Source organism: Fonsecaea pedrosoi (genome assembly GCF_000835455.1).
Source record: "Fonsecaea pedrosoi CBS 271.37 unplaced genomic scaffold supercont1.7, whole genome shotgun sequence".
Classification (NCBI taxonomy): Eukaryota; Fungi; Ascomycota; class Eurotiomycetes; order Chaetothyriales; family Herpotrichiellaceae; genus Fonsecaea; species Fonsecaea pedrosoi.
In genome coordinates, this window is record NW_013550609.1 from 2,933,293 (window position 1) to 2,947,840 (window position 14,548).

General features: G+C 50.6%; 6 protein-coding genes across 6 annotated transcripts; 3 read left to right on the forward strand and 3 right to left on the reverse strand.

The window, feature by feature from the left end:
* Positions 1–1,340: 1,340 nt before the first annotated feature.
* Positions 1,341–1,980, reverse strand: Z517_11102 (uncharacterized protein; the record flags this gene model as incomplete). The annotated part of the gene is made up of 3 exons (XM_013424710.1): positions 1,341–1,625; positions 1,776–1,858; positions 1,947–1,980. The coding sequence occupies 3 exons, from the start codon at positions 1,978–1,980 to the stop codon at positions 1,341–1,343; spliced, it is 402 nt and encodes a 133-aa protein (XP_013280164.1).
* Positions 1,981–2,713: 733 nt separating this feature from the next.
* Z517_11103 (uncharacterized protein) lies at positions 2,714–4,165 on the reverse strand (the record flags this gene model as incomplete). The annotated part of the gene is made up of 1 exon (XM_013424711.1): positions 2,714–4,165. The coding sequence occupies one exon, from the start codon at positions 4,163–4,165 to the stop codon at positions 2,714–2,716; it is 1,452 nt and encodes a 483-aa protein (XP_013280165.1).
* A 413-nt stretch (positions 4,166–4,578) lies between these two features.
* On the reverse strand, positions 4,579–6,040 carry Z517_11104 (uncharacterized protein; the record flags this gene model as incomplete). Its single annotated transcript, XM_013424712.1, has 5 exons — positions 4,579–4,650; positions 4,707–5,591; positions 5,642–5,671; positions 5,725–5,803; positions 5,856–6,040. The coding sequence occupies 5 exons, from the start codon at positions 6,038–6,040 to the stop codon at positions 4,579–4,581; spliced, it is 1,251 nt and encodes a 416-aa protein (XP_013280166.1).
* A 1,099-nt stretch (positions 6,041–7,139) lies between these two features.
* Positions 7,140–8,741, forward strand: Z517_11105 (uncharacterized protein; the record flags this gene model as incomplete). The annotated part of the gene is made up of 1 exon (XM_013424713.1): positions 7,140–8,741. The coding sequence occupies one exon, from the start codon at positions 7,140–7,142 to the stop codon at positions 8,739–8,741; it is 1,602 nt and encodes a 533-aa protein (XP_013280167.1).
* Positions 8,742–9,048: 307 nt separating this feature from the next.
* Z517_11106 (uncharacterized protein) lies at positions 9,049–10,256 on the forward strand (the record flags this gene model as incomplete). The annotated part of the gene is made up of 2 exons (XM_013424714.1): positions 9,049–9,055; positions 9,094–10,256. 2 exons carry the CDS (start codon positions 9,049–9,051, stop codon positions 10,254–10,256), a joined length of 1,170 nt encoding a protein of 389 aa, XP_013280168.1.
* Positions 10,257–10,933: 677 nt separating this feature from the next.
* Positions 10,934–13,705, forward strand: Z517_11107 (uncharacterized protein; the record flags this gene model as incomplete). The annotated part of the gene is made up of 2 exons (XM_013424715.1): positions 10,934–11,160; positions 11,209–13,705. 2 exons carry the CDS (start codon positions 10,934–10,936, stop codon positions 13,703–13,705), a joined length of 2,724 nt encoding a protein of 907 aa, XP_013280169.1.
* Positions 13,706–14,548: the final 843 nt, after the last annotated feature.

The following is a 14,548-nucleotide window of genomic DNA, read 5'->3' on the forward strand; positions in this document are numbered from 1 at the left end:
TTTCTCTCTTCCCTTTGCCTTGTCTGCGGCTTGCTCTGCAGCCAAGCATTTTATAATGATAAGACACGACCTGACATGACCAACGGACCAACCCCCTCTCCGCCTTTTTTCCGGGCCAACGCTTCTTCACAAGTTCGCCCTCCAATGGTCTTCCTCCGAATACCCTCGTCCAGAACAAAAAGAGTCCCGAGAGACCCAGGGAGTGATGGGAATTCGTGATGCAGAAAACAACCAAAAAGCTGGAAGCAAATACAGCATCAGGACTGTACCCCTGGGGCAGTGGCTGGGCATAACAAGGAACCCAACAGTTTTTTCCAAAAGTGAAGACTTGGACAATTTCTTTCTTAAACTGGATGATTGAGGATTGAAAAAAAAAGACGGTGGTAGAGGAAACAATGCATGCGTGCGTGTATGCATATAAGTGAGTGATATGTATAGTACAACAGCACAACAGTACATCGCTCCTACCCTTTTTGAACATTTCAGACTCACGCGATAATGATGATGTTAATGACGATGACAATGATGATGATCCAAGCCTCGAGACTTTTCTTCCCTTCTTCTGAGATTTGAACCTGGTTAATATATCGCTCATGGCTGGCTGTTGATGCCTGCCAGGCTTCTCCGGCTTCTTTCTCTCCAAGGCAGAACTTCATTCCTCGTTCCTCGTTCTTCTCATTGAACGTTTTCTTTGGCGTGGTTATCTTTCCGCCTTGCCTTTGCCTTTGCCTCTGGATAGATTTCCGGGAGTAGCAGTTGGCAGTTTCCAGTTGATCGCGAGGTCGAAACGGATACCTACCTTGTCTCCCTCCTTGATACAGTGAACGAACCAACAAACGGAAATAAATAAGCAAATGGAATAATATCCAACGGGTTTCTCTTTCTTTGAGAGGGGGGGGGGCCCAAATACATAGTCTTGACTCTGTCTTTTTCTGGATTACCCTAGTTGTTCACTCAGTCATGTAAATGTCGATTAATCCCCCGAAGGTCGTCCCCAGACCAAACAATTCAAATCGTCAGAAATCGGAAAATGGAGTGGGGAAATTGTTGGGAGGGAGGCTTTGGAGGGATGAGTGAGTATTTCTTTTGTACTCTGTACAGCGGTCATATTGCCACATGAGGTGCTGTTGGAGGTCCAAGGTGCTCGTTTGGAGTGGACCAGGTCTTGGTTGTTTGTTTCTCTGGGTCACGGTACCCTCTCAAGATCTTTCAAGATCCCTCCCTCTCTCTCTTATGTACGCACACAGCCACCCACCCACCCACATCCTCTCTCTGTGCTCTCTTCTCTCTTCTCTTATCTCCCGCTCTTCTATTCTCCACATCCAGACACCTCACCTGACCTACATCTTCGCCTTCAACGTCTCATACAACTTCTTCAACTCGTCCATCTCCATCTTCTGCGCCGGCCACCCGATCCCCAGCCCCTCTGCGGCGTTCGGCTTCGGGATGAGGTGGAAGTGCACGTGGTCGACCTCCTGATGCGCCAGCCGCCCGTTGTTCTGTAGGATGTTGTAGTTCTCGGCGCCCGTCGCCACGGCGATCTTCTTGAGGACTTGGAGAATGTCCACCAGCGAGTCGTCGGGGATGTCGGTCAGCTTGACGCCGTGGTGTTTGGGGATCACGAGCTATTTGGCGTCGTTGAGTTAGCCATTTCCGCTTTTGTGAAATGCGGTGATATTGCGCGTAGAATTGTGTGTTTCCATATGTTATGTGTTCAGATGTGCTGGGGCCGGGAACGGAGGGGGAGGGGGGAGGGGACAAGGGCGTTTGCGTACCGCATGTCCTCGACTCAGCGGCTGGATATCCAGAAACGCAAGGACCTTTTCCGACTCGAAGAGCTTGAACGAAGGAATCTCTCCTACAAAACACCCCCCGGGTTATTAGCATTCTCCGATCCTCTTAAGAAAAAAACACACCCGTCAATGCATTCGAGGAGTCTTTCTCACCTTTGATGATCTTGCAAAAGATACATGCGGCCATTTTAATCTTGTTCTCTCCGCTGCTGCCGCTGCGCGTGCCTCAATGAAAAATCCTGACAGGCGAGACACTTCCAGAAACACACGTCTGGGGAAGAATATCAAATATCAAATATCAAACCTTTGATCTTTAGAATGGTAACTTCATCTAAGAGAAACGGCGAAATGTTCCGGGGGAGAACGATTTACCTGCGTTCTGCAATCTTCCTTGCCCCACGACCGACCACCAGACCAGAGAGAGAGCTTGGGATGACAGAGCTTGCGCTGCGGAGCTAGGGCATTGGGATGCGGGGGAAGAAAACAAGGTGCAAGGGACCATCTTGGAGCTCACCCACGTGATGATGTCCACTTAAAAAAAAACAGGATATATATTTCTCCCTCGAAAAATTTCAGTTGGAGTGGGACGAGCTATAGCAGAATCCATTTCTTGCCTTTTACCAGAGATGGCCGTGGCTACGCCCAATATACTCCATTTCTCAATCTTTGGACCATACAAATCCGACCTGATGCGTCGGCATTTTATTAAATTTTTTTGGCATCAGAACACTCAGAGTGCATGGGTTCGAGACCGCGACAGGTAATAGTTTTGTTCTGTGATTTTACTTGTGCACGCCCCCTTTTTGGCTATTGGCCCTTTGAAAGTTTATTCCCACGATTCCTCGTACCTTGTCATCTTCTACATAATTCTTGCCTTCAACACCATTCATTCTGTAAAACTTGCAGCCCTCCGCATTCACTCATTCATAAATGTCGAAAGGCTCCCACGAAGGACGGTCCCAAGTCCCCAAGCATTTGATCTGACCTGGTGGCTTTTGTTGCCAATCAATCTTTCTCAACTCAATGGATGCCTCATCTGCCATAGTGGTCACCCATCCATGTGCCTCCTTGGCCTTCCTCGAGTCATCAACCGAATAGCCAACATTGACACTCGGGATCACCGCAATCTTGCCATGGCCAAGCCTCCATAGATCCTTGGCCAGGTGAACGGGTTCTCCGAGGTGACACTCCTTCTCTATCTCAGTCCTGAACCGGATCTTTCCCTCCAGGAAAGGTCTGGCAGTGAGAGCCACAGCGCCGTTCCAGCAGGAGAAGACTTGTACGGGCTGCCCCTGCAGATACCGTGATTTGCTTGTCTCGTGGTTCCAGAACAGATTCTTGGAAAAATCCCAGGACGTACTCTGAGGCACCTCAAAGAAGGTCTCGCCGTTCATCTGTCTTCCAATCCACGAGTCGTAGAAGGTGCCGCCGTCATCCAAATTGTACCAATCCATGCCACAGGTCATGTCTGCTTTCAGGAGCATTCGCTGATAAACTAGTTCCAAGATGTCCTCGGCACATGGTGCAATGTCATTCAGAAAGACAATCGTGGTTGATGGGTCATACGACTGTGAACGCTGGGTCAGAGGCCAGAGAGCTCTGTTACGCAGTTCGGCCAGGGTGGAAATACGTTCCATGCCCTCTCCACCAGGCTGCAGCTCGTTGCAAGACAGGAAGTAGGACACTCCTAGATGTTCCATCTCTTTTGCCAAGCTCTTCAAGATTTCAAACGTTCCATCGGTTGATCTGCCTTCTACCACAGAGATGACGCAGGCGTGGGGACCGAGAAGCCGAACGACCTCTACAATAGCCCCAAGAAGTTGTGGAAGGATATGAGCTGACTGATGAAGATTCATTGCAAAGTAAAACCTCGGTTTTGAATCAGAGGAGACTGCATTATGGAGACTGAGGTATCTGCTGGCGTTCACCGAAGGGCACTGTAGTTGGGGCACGTCCTCATTACCACGATTCATGATTGAGTCGACATAGCTTCTAGCCTTATTGAATGAATCGCCATCCGCCACTCTGTCTTTGCAATCGATCTGCATGACCTGAGGCTCCTGCACCTTGACGAGAGCAGGGAGGGATGTAGGGGTGAGGTGATCAACCTCCTCAAAATGTTGAGCTTCGGCTTGGGTCAAGTTTGCTTCGGTAGATGGAGGTATCGAGCTCAAAGGCGAGGCCAGAGGCTGAACTGGCTCAGTCAAGGTGCTGAATGCAGTGGCCGTTCGATTGAGTCCATTTGTAGCAAAACGCAGACTGTCATGCAGCTTGTCGATCAGAGGTTGATTGTGTAGTTCCTGCAAGATCAGGAGACCGAACAGGGTCAACAAGAGAAAGGTTTGTCCTAATGATACTGCGAGTTTTCTCATTGTGAAGTTCATCAACATAGGTGTATTGAACGAAGGATAAATCTACAACGTCCGGAAGCACCTCATTTCATCTCGAGCAGAAATTTGTAGGAAGGCACACCCAGGGCTATTGTTTCCCTATCAGAGTTGTCCACTTTCCTTGCCCGTCTCTATCGACCTGATGAACTGAAAGAAACGAGTCTGGATGGATCTACACGTAAGCTTCTGATAATCTTAGGCCTAAAGTGGGAGTCGAAGCAGAGCAATGTGAATAACTAGGATGGATAGTTTATTGATACGAGTGATTCTGTCTAACCCCTTCCTTAGGACACGCGGAATATTGATAGTGTCTAGGTATGTCGCTCATTGCCGTTCACCACCACCATCATCCGTTCAAGTGTGCTCGAAAGTCTTTACCGTCCTGAACGGCAAATCTAAAAGGCAATCTTCTGAGTGGGATCAACCCGCTGGACTACGCCAAATTGCTTCTTCCCAGCATCGAAGACCTGCATTGTGTTAGTGATCAGAGCTCACGAGTCACATCCAGACCCAGACCACTTACCGCATATACACATTTCAAGAAGGTATCACCGTAGATATTGTAGGGCAATCTTCCTCGACCTTGGATGCCGCCAAATACCATTCCTGTGTTTTTGAGCGGGGCGAATGCAATGTGTTCCTTCTGGATAGCGATATCTACCCCTCCAACGGCGAAAGCGACATCAGGGATCTGCTCAAGAGGGGTATCAGACGGAATCAGCCAGCCTTGCTGGGATTGGTCATATGCCGCTCCTGGGATGGAAGAATAGATCTCTTCGACAAGATCGTCATCAATGATCATCAGGGTTGTGCCTGTGTCAGCAATGGCGGTGTTTCCTGGTAACGGGGTTTTCTTCCCGTTGATGACGACGTATTCTGAAGCGAACTCCCAGAATCCGTTACTGTCGTTGACCGGCGTGTAAGAGATCTCACCCCCCGTCGCATGAACCACCTCACTGTCGATGTTCCCGAATGTGAAAAACGATTCGCCATGGTCGGGGTCTTTGGCATCTTTGTAAGAGCCCATGTAGCAGGTGAAAATCTCCTGGTCATTGGGAATGTCCTCTTGCGCAATCATGTTGTCAAGCGGAGTTTTGACTGGGACGGGAGTGACTGTATTGATATTGCCAAAAGCCAGGCCTAAAATGCCCTGCGAGGCAGTCTGAGTAGTGAGAGAACTGGAGATATGGCTGGCAATCTCGACTGCTTGACCTTCGATCGTGATATCTCCGACCTTGACGACATCTGTAACCACTGTTCCTGATGCCGAGGAGCCATCTCCATATCGGATCTGCCAGGTGCTTCCGGCCATGGGCTTCTGGGTGGAGGATTTGTTGGGATCATAGATGGCAGCACCGGATGCAGTCCCACTCTTCTTGGTACTTTCAGGGAGATGACTGGACCAGACCTTGGTAGGGTTAGTTCAATTGTGTCAACAAATGTGGGAAGGAGACGTACCCAAAAATCAGCCGAACCAGAGTCGAAGGTCTTCGTATTTGTCAGTGTAAAACTCCGGAGTATGATTTGATTTCCTAACATACCACCTGAAGTCTCTGGCCAGGAGTGCCAATGGTGACTGGACAAGTATAGTAGACGTCATTCTGCTGATCTTGTGCAGTGCTTTACCACTAGGTTAGACAAATGGAGAGAGTGGAGAGACAGGGTGGCGTACACTTCAGTCGAAGAGCCATCGTCCTGACGTTTCATGAGGCGATTCTTTTCATCACGATGATACGGACCTGGTCTAGTTGGGGTAATGTTGTACTTGTTGTAGAGCCAGACAAGAGACTTGGTACCATTGGCCTTGTAGTCGGCGTTGCGGAGAACAGGGACTCGAGTGACCTTGGATAGTGCCATAGTGGTGACAAGGAAAAGGTGCAAGATGAAGATACTGCTGTAAAGCGATCCGGCTCAGAGAATGGTTAACAGCGTGAAAAATGAAGCGATTGGGATAAAATGCTGGACGAAGAGGAACAGAACGATAGACGGTGTGGATTATGGGGGAAGAAGGAAAAAGACGTGCAGGAAAAGAGATGCCACGCAAGCTGATGCGAAAGAGCAAGTGCGGCTGGTGAAGCCCAGGGAAGGTGCGGTGCTCAAGAGACTCACTGGAGCAGCATCGTGATAGACGGCTGTACCTGCTGATCAGTTTGGTATCCAAGTTATGGAAGGCGACAGAATAGCTTCTTGAGGCACAGCTGCACAAAGAACGAGTTGCTGGAAGGAGTGATGGGAGTCGCACTGTCGAGTGGTCAAAGAATGGATTGTTAGAGGATAAAGGTAGATATGCAATGCAGCGAACGAGATGTTTGTGTTGGTACGGACAGTTCAGGTTGTATAATGAGCATCTCGCCATCTTCATTTGTTTGTCCTCGACGTCTTGTCCTACACAGATACCCGAGTCTTGATCCTGTACTTCCTGCCAACTCTTCGTTTTTTGTTTGCTTGCTCTTCGTATTCCAACCATGGCCCAATACAAATACCCATGAAGACTCTGAAACTCTTCAGCAGATCAAGTCATTGAGACCTAAAGTTTGTAGAACGCTTGGCTGCTCGGTCTTCCTAAGTATCGTCGTACCGATACACCGACGTGATCGATGGTGACAACATCCTGAGGTCCTCTTCATGGCTTCCCGTCGGTGAGCAGGATCTATAAAGTGAAGACCAGAAGATTCCACGAGGATGTATAATGCGTAGCCCACATAGGGTCATCTTAAGTGATGTAGGAACAATACATCACAGAACGAAGAACGTGTGGGCGAGGTTTGTTGAAGCGGCTCGGCGGATCTCGAGGCGGGTGGAGCAAGAAACTTTCTTCCAAGATAAGATTAGATTTGCCTACATCTCGTTGGAGAAAAACTTCACCTGCGCTGATCAAAACCATGAGATTTTGACCCGACACCGACCCAGTCTGCCAGTCCAGAACAACCAGCTTTCTCGGACACTAACGAGCATAATGGCTGCCGATGTCCAGCCAATTGCTCAGGTCAAGTTGCCTGCTCGGCCTTCTTCTCTGACGCCGGAGCAGACGTACTGGCGATCATTCAAATCTCCTCTGAACATTTCCTCGCCGACAAAGCATGCAATTACACATATTTCGCAGCCACAGCCCGTTAGTGTTGGCCAAACTCCTTCCGATTTCTTTGTTGTCACGACTGGTGCGCGGGTGCAACTTTACTCTGTCAAGTCCCGAAAACTTCTGAAGACGATTACACGGTTCGACGATATTGCCTACAGCGGTGAAGCCCGATACGATGGACGAGTCCTTGCGGCAGGCGATGAGACTGGTGCGATCCAGGTGTTTGATGTTAATTCAAGAGCTATTTTGAAGACCTGGAAAGAACAGAAACAACCAGTGCGCACGGTTCGATGGAGTCCTAAGGAGACCACGGCGTTGATGAGCTGCGGAGACGACAGAACGGTCCGACTGTGGGATCTTCCAAGCGAGAGTAGCGTCGAGACCTTTCGCGGCCACCAGGACTACGTGCGGACGGGCGGGTTTCTACCGGGACAGTCAAGCCATTTGTTTGTGTCGGGCAGTTATGATCAGACGATCAGGCTCTGGGATCCTCGCACGCCAAATGCGGCGGTTATGACATTCAAACATGTCGCCGCGGTGGAAGATGTCTTATGCATGCCATCTGGGACCACCATCCTGGCGTCAGCCGAGAACCAGATTGCAGTGCTGGATATCGTGGCAGGACGACCGTTGCAGATGATCAAAAACCACCAAAAAACAGTCACATCGTTGTGTCTGGCATCCAATGGATCAAGAGTAGTTAGTGGAGGCCTAGACGGACATCTGAAAGTCTTTGAAACGACGGGGTGGAACGTCGTTGCTGGTTCCAAGTACCCCGCCGGCATCCTTTCAACATCGGTCGTTACGGCTGGAAACTCTCGAGAAGACACGCACGTTGTGGTAGGGATGTCCACTGGTCAGCTCAGCATCAGAACAAGACTCTCTGGGGAGCAAAAAGTAAAAGAGCGGGAAAGACAAAAACAAATGGAAGCACTGATTGCAGGGACGATCGAAGAGTACGACAAGAGGCAGGCCAAAAAACGCCCCAGGGGACTCGAAAAGCGGCTCAGAGGGCGCGACTATGCGGGCGAAGATGCTGACATCATCGTCGAAGGAAATGTGCGACCGAAACAGAAGAAGCTGACTCTCTGGGAAAAGGAATTGCACAAAGGCAGATACCGGGAGGCGCTAGACATTGCTCTGCAAGGTGCTGACAAGCTCACAATTGTCACATTATTGAACACTCTCCGCTATCGATCTGCACTGCGTGCTGCTCTCGAAGACCGCACGGAATCAGATCTCCAGCCCATCTTGCACTGGATATGGAGGAACATTTCCAGCACGGCATTTGTTTCCCTGTGCGTGGAAGTTGCGATGAACATCATGGACCTATACTCAAAGCACCTCTCCGAATCCGAGGATCTCGCAAAGCACCTCAAAAGGCTGCGGGACCGTGTCCACGAAGAGACCGATCGAGCAGAGCAAGCTGGGATAACCAGGGGAATGTTGGAGCTAATGGCTGCGCAGCAATTCGGCTAAGTGGACATATTTCAGCCTTTCGTTGTACTTGCAGAAACCACCCGAAGTCGACATTGTGGAATCTCGGCTATATTGCGCCACGGAAGCTGAAGAGCCCCGGAACGGTCACTGTCGGTCTAAAGTTTCCCCGGAAGTTGCCGTGGTTCTCTCCTACATTATCTCATATGCGGGGCATCTGAGGTCAAGGGTTTTTTCCTGGATAAAATCCTTCAACTTCCGTCATTCCTCTACCAGTTGGCGATAAGAGAAACTCTCGAACTGGCAACATGGCTCCTCAGACGATCCGATGGGGCATTTTGGGCAAGTGATGCCGTGTTCCGCGCCAAAGTGCAACTGGCTAACAATGGCTCAGCTACCGGAGGCATTGCCATTACATTCACGAAAGACCTTCTGGTTGATCCCGCAACTCGCGGTGTGCACGATGTCAGACATACCGTGGTTGCTGCGGCTAGTAGCTCCAGCGCATCCCGCGCACAGGAATTCTTGAACGAGGTCAAGGCTCCGTCGACCGCCAAAGCGTATGGATCGTACGCAGAGCTGGTGCAGAATCCGGACATCGACATTGTGTATATAGCTACGCCTCATTCCCACCATTACCAGAACGCATTACTCTGCCTTGAGGCTGGCAAGAACGTCTTATGCGAGAAAGCCTTCACTGTCAACGCCTCCCAAGCGAAGAAGCTCGTCCAGAAGGCAAGAGAGAAGAACCTGTTCCTGATGGAGGCAGTGTGGACACGCTATTTCCCCCTCTCTGTCTACGTACGTGAGGCAATCAGCTCTGGGAGATTGGGTCACGTAGTCAGAGCATTTGCCGACAATTCTCGCGCTTCCGAGCCGGAGAAGGTCTGGGCCGACGGCAAACACAGGATGGTCAATCCAGATTTGGCGGGTGGCGCTCTTCTAGACCTGGGAATCTACAGCCTCACGTGGGTCTTTCAGACTTTGTACACCACGCAAGCACCCGCGAACCGCCAACCACCAAAGGTTGTTTCTAGTATGGTTAAGTATCCACCAACAGGCGTTGACGAGACGACCACCATAATACTTACGTTCCCTCGCGACCCCGAACAAGGTGGCGACATGCACGCGGTAGCAACCACGGGTATGCGCACATCAAGTGACATTGATGGAAAGGGCACCTCTGGCCCTGCGGTCCGGATTCAAGGCACAAAGGGCGAAATACAAGTATGGCCACCAGCATACCGGCCAACGAAGACCAGGCTGATCCTCACCGACGGTACCACGGAGGACAAGGAATGGACGCAACCTGGTCCAGGTAAAGGAAGTGGGTGGTTCAACGGTTTTGGAGATGCGATGAATGCAGAGGGCGAGGGCCACGGAATGTTTTGGGAGGCCGATGAAGCCGGGAGAGCCATTGTGGAGGGACGTAAAGAGGGTAGGTATGAAAGCTTGGATGAAAGTGTATTGATCATGGAGGTGATGGACGAGGTCCGACGGCAACATGGCTTCAGCTATCCCGAGAAGATTGAGACGACCGAAAGAGTCGAACTATGAGCTGGAGCCGTGAAATATCATCTCCATTAAACCAGACGACCCAAACAGATCAGCAAAATGACAGATTAACTAACCGTAAATGGAATGGCGCACATTGGATCCGGGGCTTGGCGACTCCAAGATCGACGTCACCTCCAAAACAATTGAAAATCCATCTGATTGGCTGCTGTTGCAGCTTGCTGTGGTACGACAGAATTGACAGCATACCATCAACCATCAATTCATCAGGGTGTAGCATCTGGAAGGGGAACTCAATCTCTCTATTCTTCATGTAGATAGGACATTGAGTGTCTTGATCGTCATTAGGAAGCAATCTGTCGCCTAATACCCTCACATCTGCCGCCTCGGAAACTTCCCAGCCTTCTGCATAATTGCACGCGTAAATTCTGTGGCTGGCGCCTGGTTTACATACTTTCGAGTCTCAATGCTCCCTTTGTCCACGCAAACTCAATCCTGTCCTTCGTTCAGAAACTGTCACTCGGCAAATCTCCTTTGGGAAGCATTCGATAGCTCCCTCGCAATCTCTAACGTCTTTCTCTACCCGGCAACTGACACCATGTGGCCTTGAAGAACCAGAACCACTATTTCTGCCTCGAATGCCGCAGCCTTCACAACAACCTCAACAACCCAGTATCAACACCGCAGGACGGTAGTTAGTCTCCTCTACCTTTGCCAACATGGCTTCCAAAACGAGAGCCCTCAACGCCGCTCATGCTGCGGGAATATTTGCAGACATGACCCTCGACGGCCCCGAGATTGGCACCCTCGTCGCCGTGGTGGACAGGGCAAAAAACCTGCCGAATCGAAAGACCATGGGCAAACAAGACCCTTACTGTGCCATGAGGCTCGGGAAAGAAGCCAAAAAGACGGAAACTGATAAAAGAGGGGGACAAACACCCAGATGGTGAGGAGATTCTGAAAAACGCACGGGCATCTCGCTGACGGATACCAGGGACCAAGAACTCCGATTCACTGTCCACGACTCCCCTGACTATTACAAATTGAAATGTTCTGTCTTCAACGACGACAAGAAGACCGATCTCATCGGCGAAGCTTGGATAGATCTCACACAGGTCATCATCCCCGGCGGTGGACAAAGTGACCAGTGGCGTCAATTGAACTTCAAGGGGAAATATGCAGGTGACATCCGGATTGAGCTGACATATTATGACACAAGACCAAAGCCGGAATCTCTAGGAGAGAAGCAGAAACAAAGAGACAAATCTCATACCATAGTCAGTGACGCTTCAAGCATTCCTTCTGGCTCTCGCCAACTCGGTCCCCGTGAGATCAAGAGGAGACCTCTTCCACTTGGTCCTGGTGGGCATTCAGGTGTTTCCACCGCTGGAAGTGTCGAGCGATGGTCTCGGGAAGAGTCGCCAGATGCATTTCCGGGCTATGGGTATACGAATAGCAACCCTCCGCCGCGTCCACCAAAACAACGATTTGTTCCCGAGACTCCAGACGATGTTGGATATTCTCTCAACCCTCGATTCGGCCCTGACCCTGACGAACTGCTCCAGGGCTCCGGCTCACCTTACCAGCAGAGCCAATCCTCTGATAAGTACTACAACAATCACAACGACCCTATGGCGGGGTACGGGGAGCAAGACGCTTATGCGGTGGATTCCTACCAGCAACCAGGACTTTTGTCGCAAACCCAAATATCACAGGCTGTACCAGGCCCACCACCACCACCGGACCATCATTCCTCGTCGGCACCACACTCGCCATACGATATGCTGGATCAAGCCCCGTATCATTCCTCTCCGCCCCGAATGACGCCCCAGGGTACGCCACCAGGAATGCAGAGCCAGCAGTGGAACGGCAGGGGCAGCGCGTCTCCCACCAAATATGCCACTTACCGGGACAGTCCACTCCGCCAATCTATCAATCCAAATGATATGCCTGGAGTCGCTCCGATGTACTCCGATCCACGGTTCGATGAAGATGGATCACCTCCGCCACCTCCTGCTCACCGAGGTACGATGACGAGAGTGCCGGCATCGTCGTTGAGTTATAAAGACTCGTATGGAGAACCTTCACCCCACACACCTGTCAAAATGAAAAGCCTCGAAGGCAGGAGCCCTCTTCAGAGGCTCGAGCGTGACTATGATCCATTCCAAGCGGGCCCTTCGCAAGAAATACAACATCATATTCCCTCGCCGCAATCCTATGAGCCAAGTCCGCCGCCAGCAATGGACCTCGATCGATATCCCTTGTTCCCATCTGATAAGCGAAAATCCTACAACGGTGATATACATCAACTTCAACCAATCTCTAGCGAAAGTGGCATGCCAGCTCCTGAACAGAGTCGCGATCCCAATTTCGACCAACAACGCGAAGGTGAAAATTTCCAAGAGCATTTCCGGCGATCAGTAGGTAACGAACCTCTGCGGCGGGCACAAACATTCGACAACTTTGAATTGCAGGATGATAGACACGTCCGGAGATCTGCTCCGGTGGTCATTCGCCCCCGGCCAATCACCCCTAATTCTAACCACAGTATCCCCCGGAAGTCCATTACCCCAACGTTCCCAAACAGCGATGATCGCAACCAGATATCCAGTGTTCCATTTGGGCCTGGATCGTACGATGTGTTGAATCCCGCCACTGGATCAACACCAGTTGACGTTGCATTCAATTGCCCAGAAGATTCGGTAGAGATGGCTCGACAGAAAGCGGCCGACAAACTTAGGGATCAAGGCCCAATTATCGGGAATGATGGCCGAGTGATTGATCCCTCGGACCATCTCCCTTCTGATACATGGGCGCCCGAACCTGAAAGAAAACAGCGAAAACCAGAGCATGTCATTAGGATCCGCACAAGAGAGGAAGTCCGGGCGCACAATCGTACAGGATCATCGCCCGCCTCAGCTCGGCCACACTCGATTGCAGCGTCGCCTTATCAAGGCTCTCCAAATGCTCCAATGTCTTCATCGTATCAGACATCGACCCCTCCATCCACGGCTCCCGCTTCCCCTCAAGTCGAAACTCCCAGTGGCCGAAACAGGCTGCGGAAACAGATGCCAAACCGACCTCTCCCGACTCAACCATACCCGATCTCTCAGGCAGGCCCTGTTGCTCAAAATGGCGCCTCAAGTGAGCGGGCTAGTCCCTCGAACCAGCGGTATACGATTCACTCTTCTCCTGGAAGCGGTTCACTTCAGCGATCTCCAGCACCGGAATACCAGGCTCCGTCTGCGAGCAGTTACAGTCCCCATGGTGGATACGGACCACCACCGGGACCTCAATATCAACTAGAATATTCTCCTTTGCCCGCAAATCCGCCTATGGGAGGGTCACTGCCGGAGAGTGGCGGGTACGGCGGTGGCCCGTCATATGATGGAGAGAGTTCGCTGGCGCTGGAATTGAGCAGGATTGACATCGGGCCGTCGAGGATGCCCCGGACGGCATTACGACCCCAGAAAGCATACGGCGCGTATTAGCCAGCAGACATAGATGGATGACAGACAAAGACGACATGGAAAATGGGCATTTTGCGGGCGTTGGGAGCTGACTGTGTTTGGATTTTGGTCTCTTGAGTTCCCTTGGAATACGGGGATATAATGCGCCCCGAAGGCCAGGGAGGTGGTAATCAGGCCCGATGCGCACAAAAAATAAGGCGGTGGGATTAAGCACTAGGTACTAGGTAGGTAGGTGCAGGTGTAGGTATATACATTCGAGGGAAAACAAATGGACATTTGTCCCATGCATCATTCACTCATTCATTCGTGCCACAGCATACTGGAATTACAAAAGTAAACGGGATGAGGTACCTGTCATTGACTCCCCCATTCACTTCCACCTACCTCGTACGAGATCCATAGAGCAGTGCTCGGTACATACACGCACGTCTGCCTCCGTATTCACTAGCTCTTCACTTGCATGGCCATCATCATGAGGGCATGTGAACCATTCCTTCTAGCCTTCCTTCTACATAGTCCCGCGGCCTCTCGTCATCGACTCTTATCTTTTCCTCACGGCCACGATATACCGAATAATCAAACAGTGCGTCATGAAAAATGAAGAATGAACCTAGAAAGGGGAAAGAAAAAACTCTAAAACGACTTCGCTTTGTCCAGTCCGAGTATATACATGGATCATCATCGGTGAGTATTTTCTCAAGTGTCTTGTTCGATGTGGTCTGTTCGATTCTTATATCAAAGATAAGCAAAGCAGTCATGAGATATATTCCTTCCGAAGTATTTCCATACATGGCTGCCCACTTGTGCCAACTCCATCCACGGTTATGTTTCCAACCAAGTGTCTGTTTCTCAATAGCTTCCAAC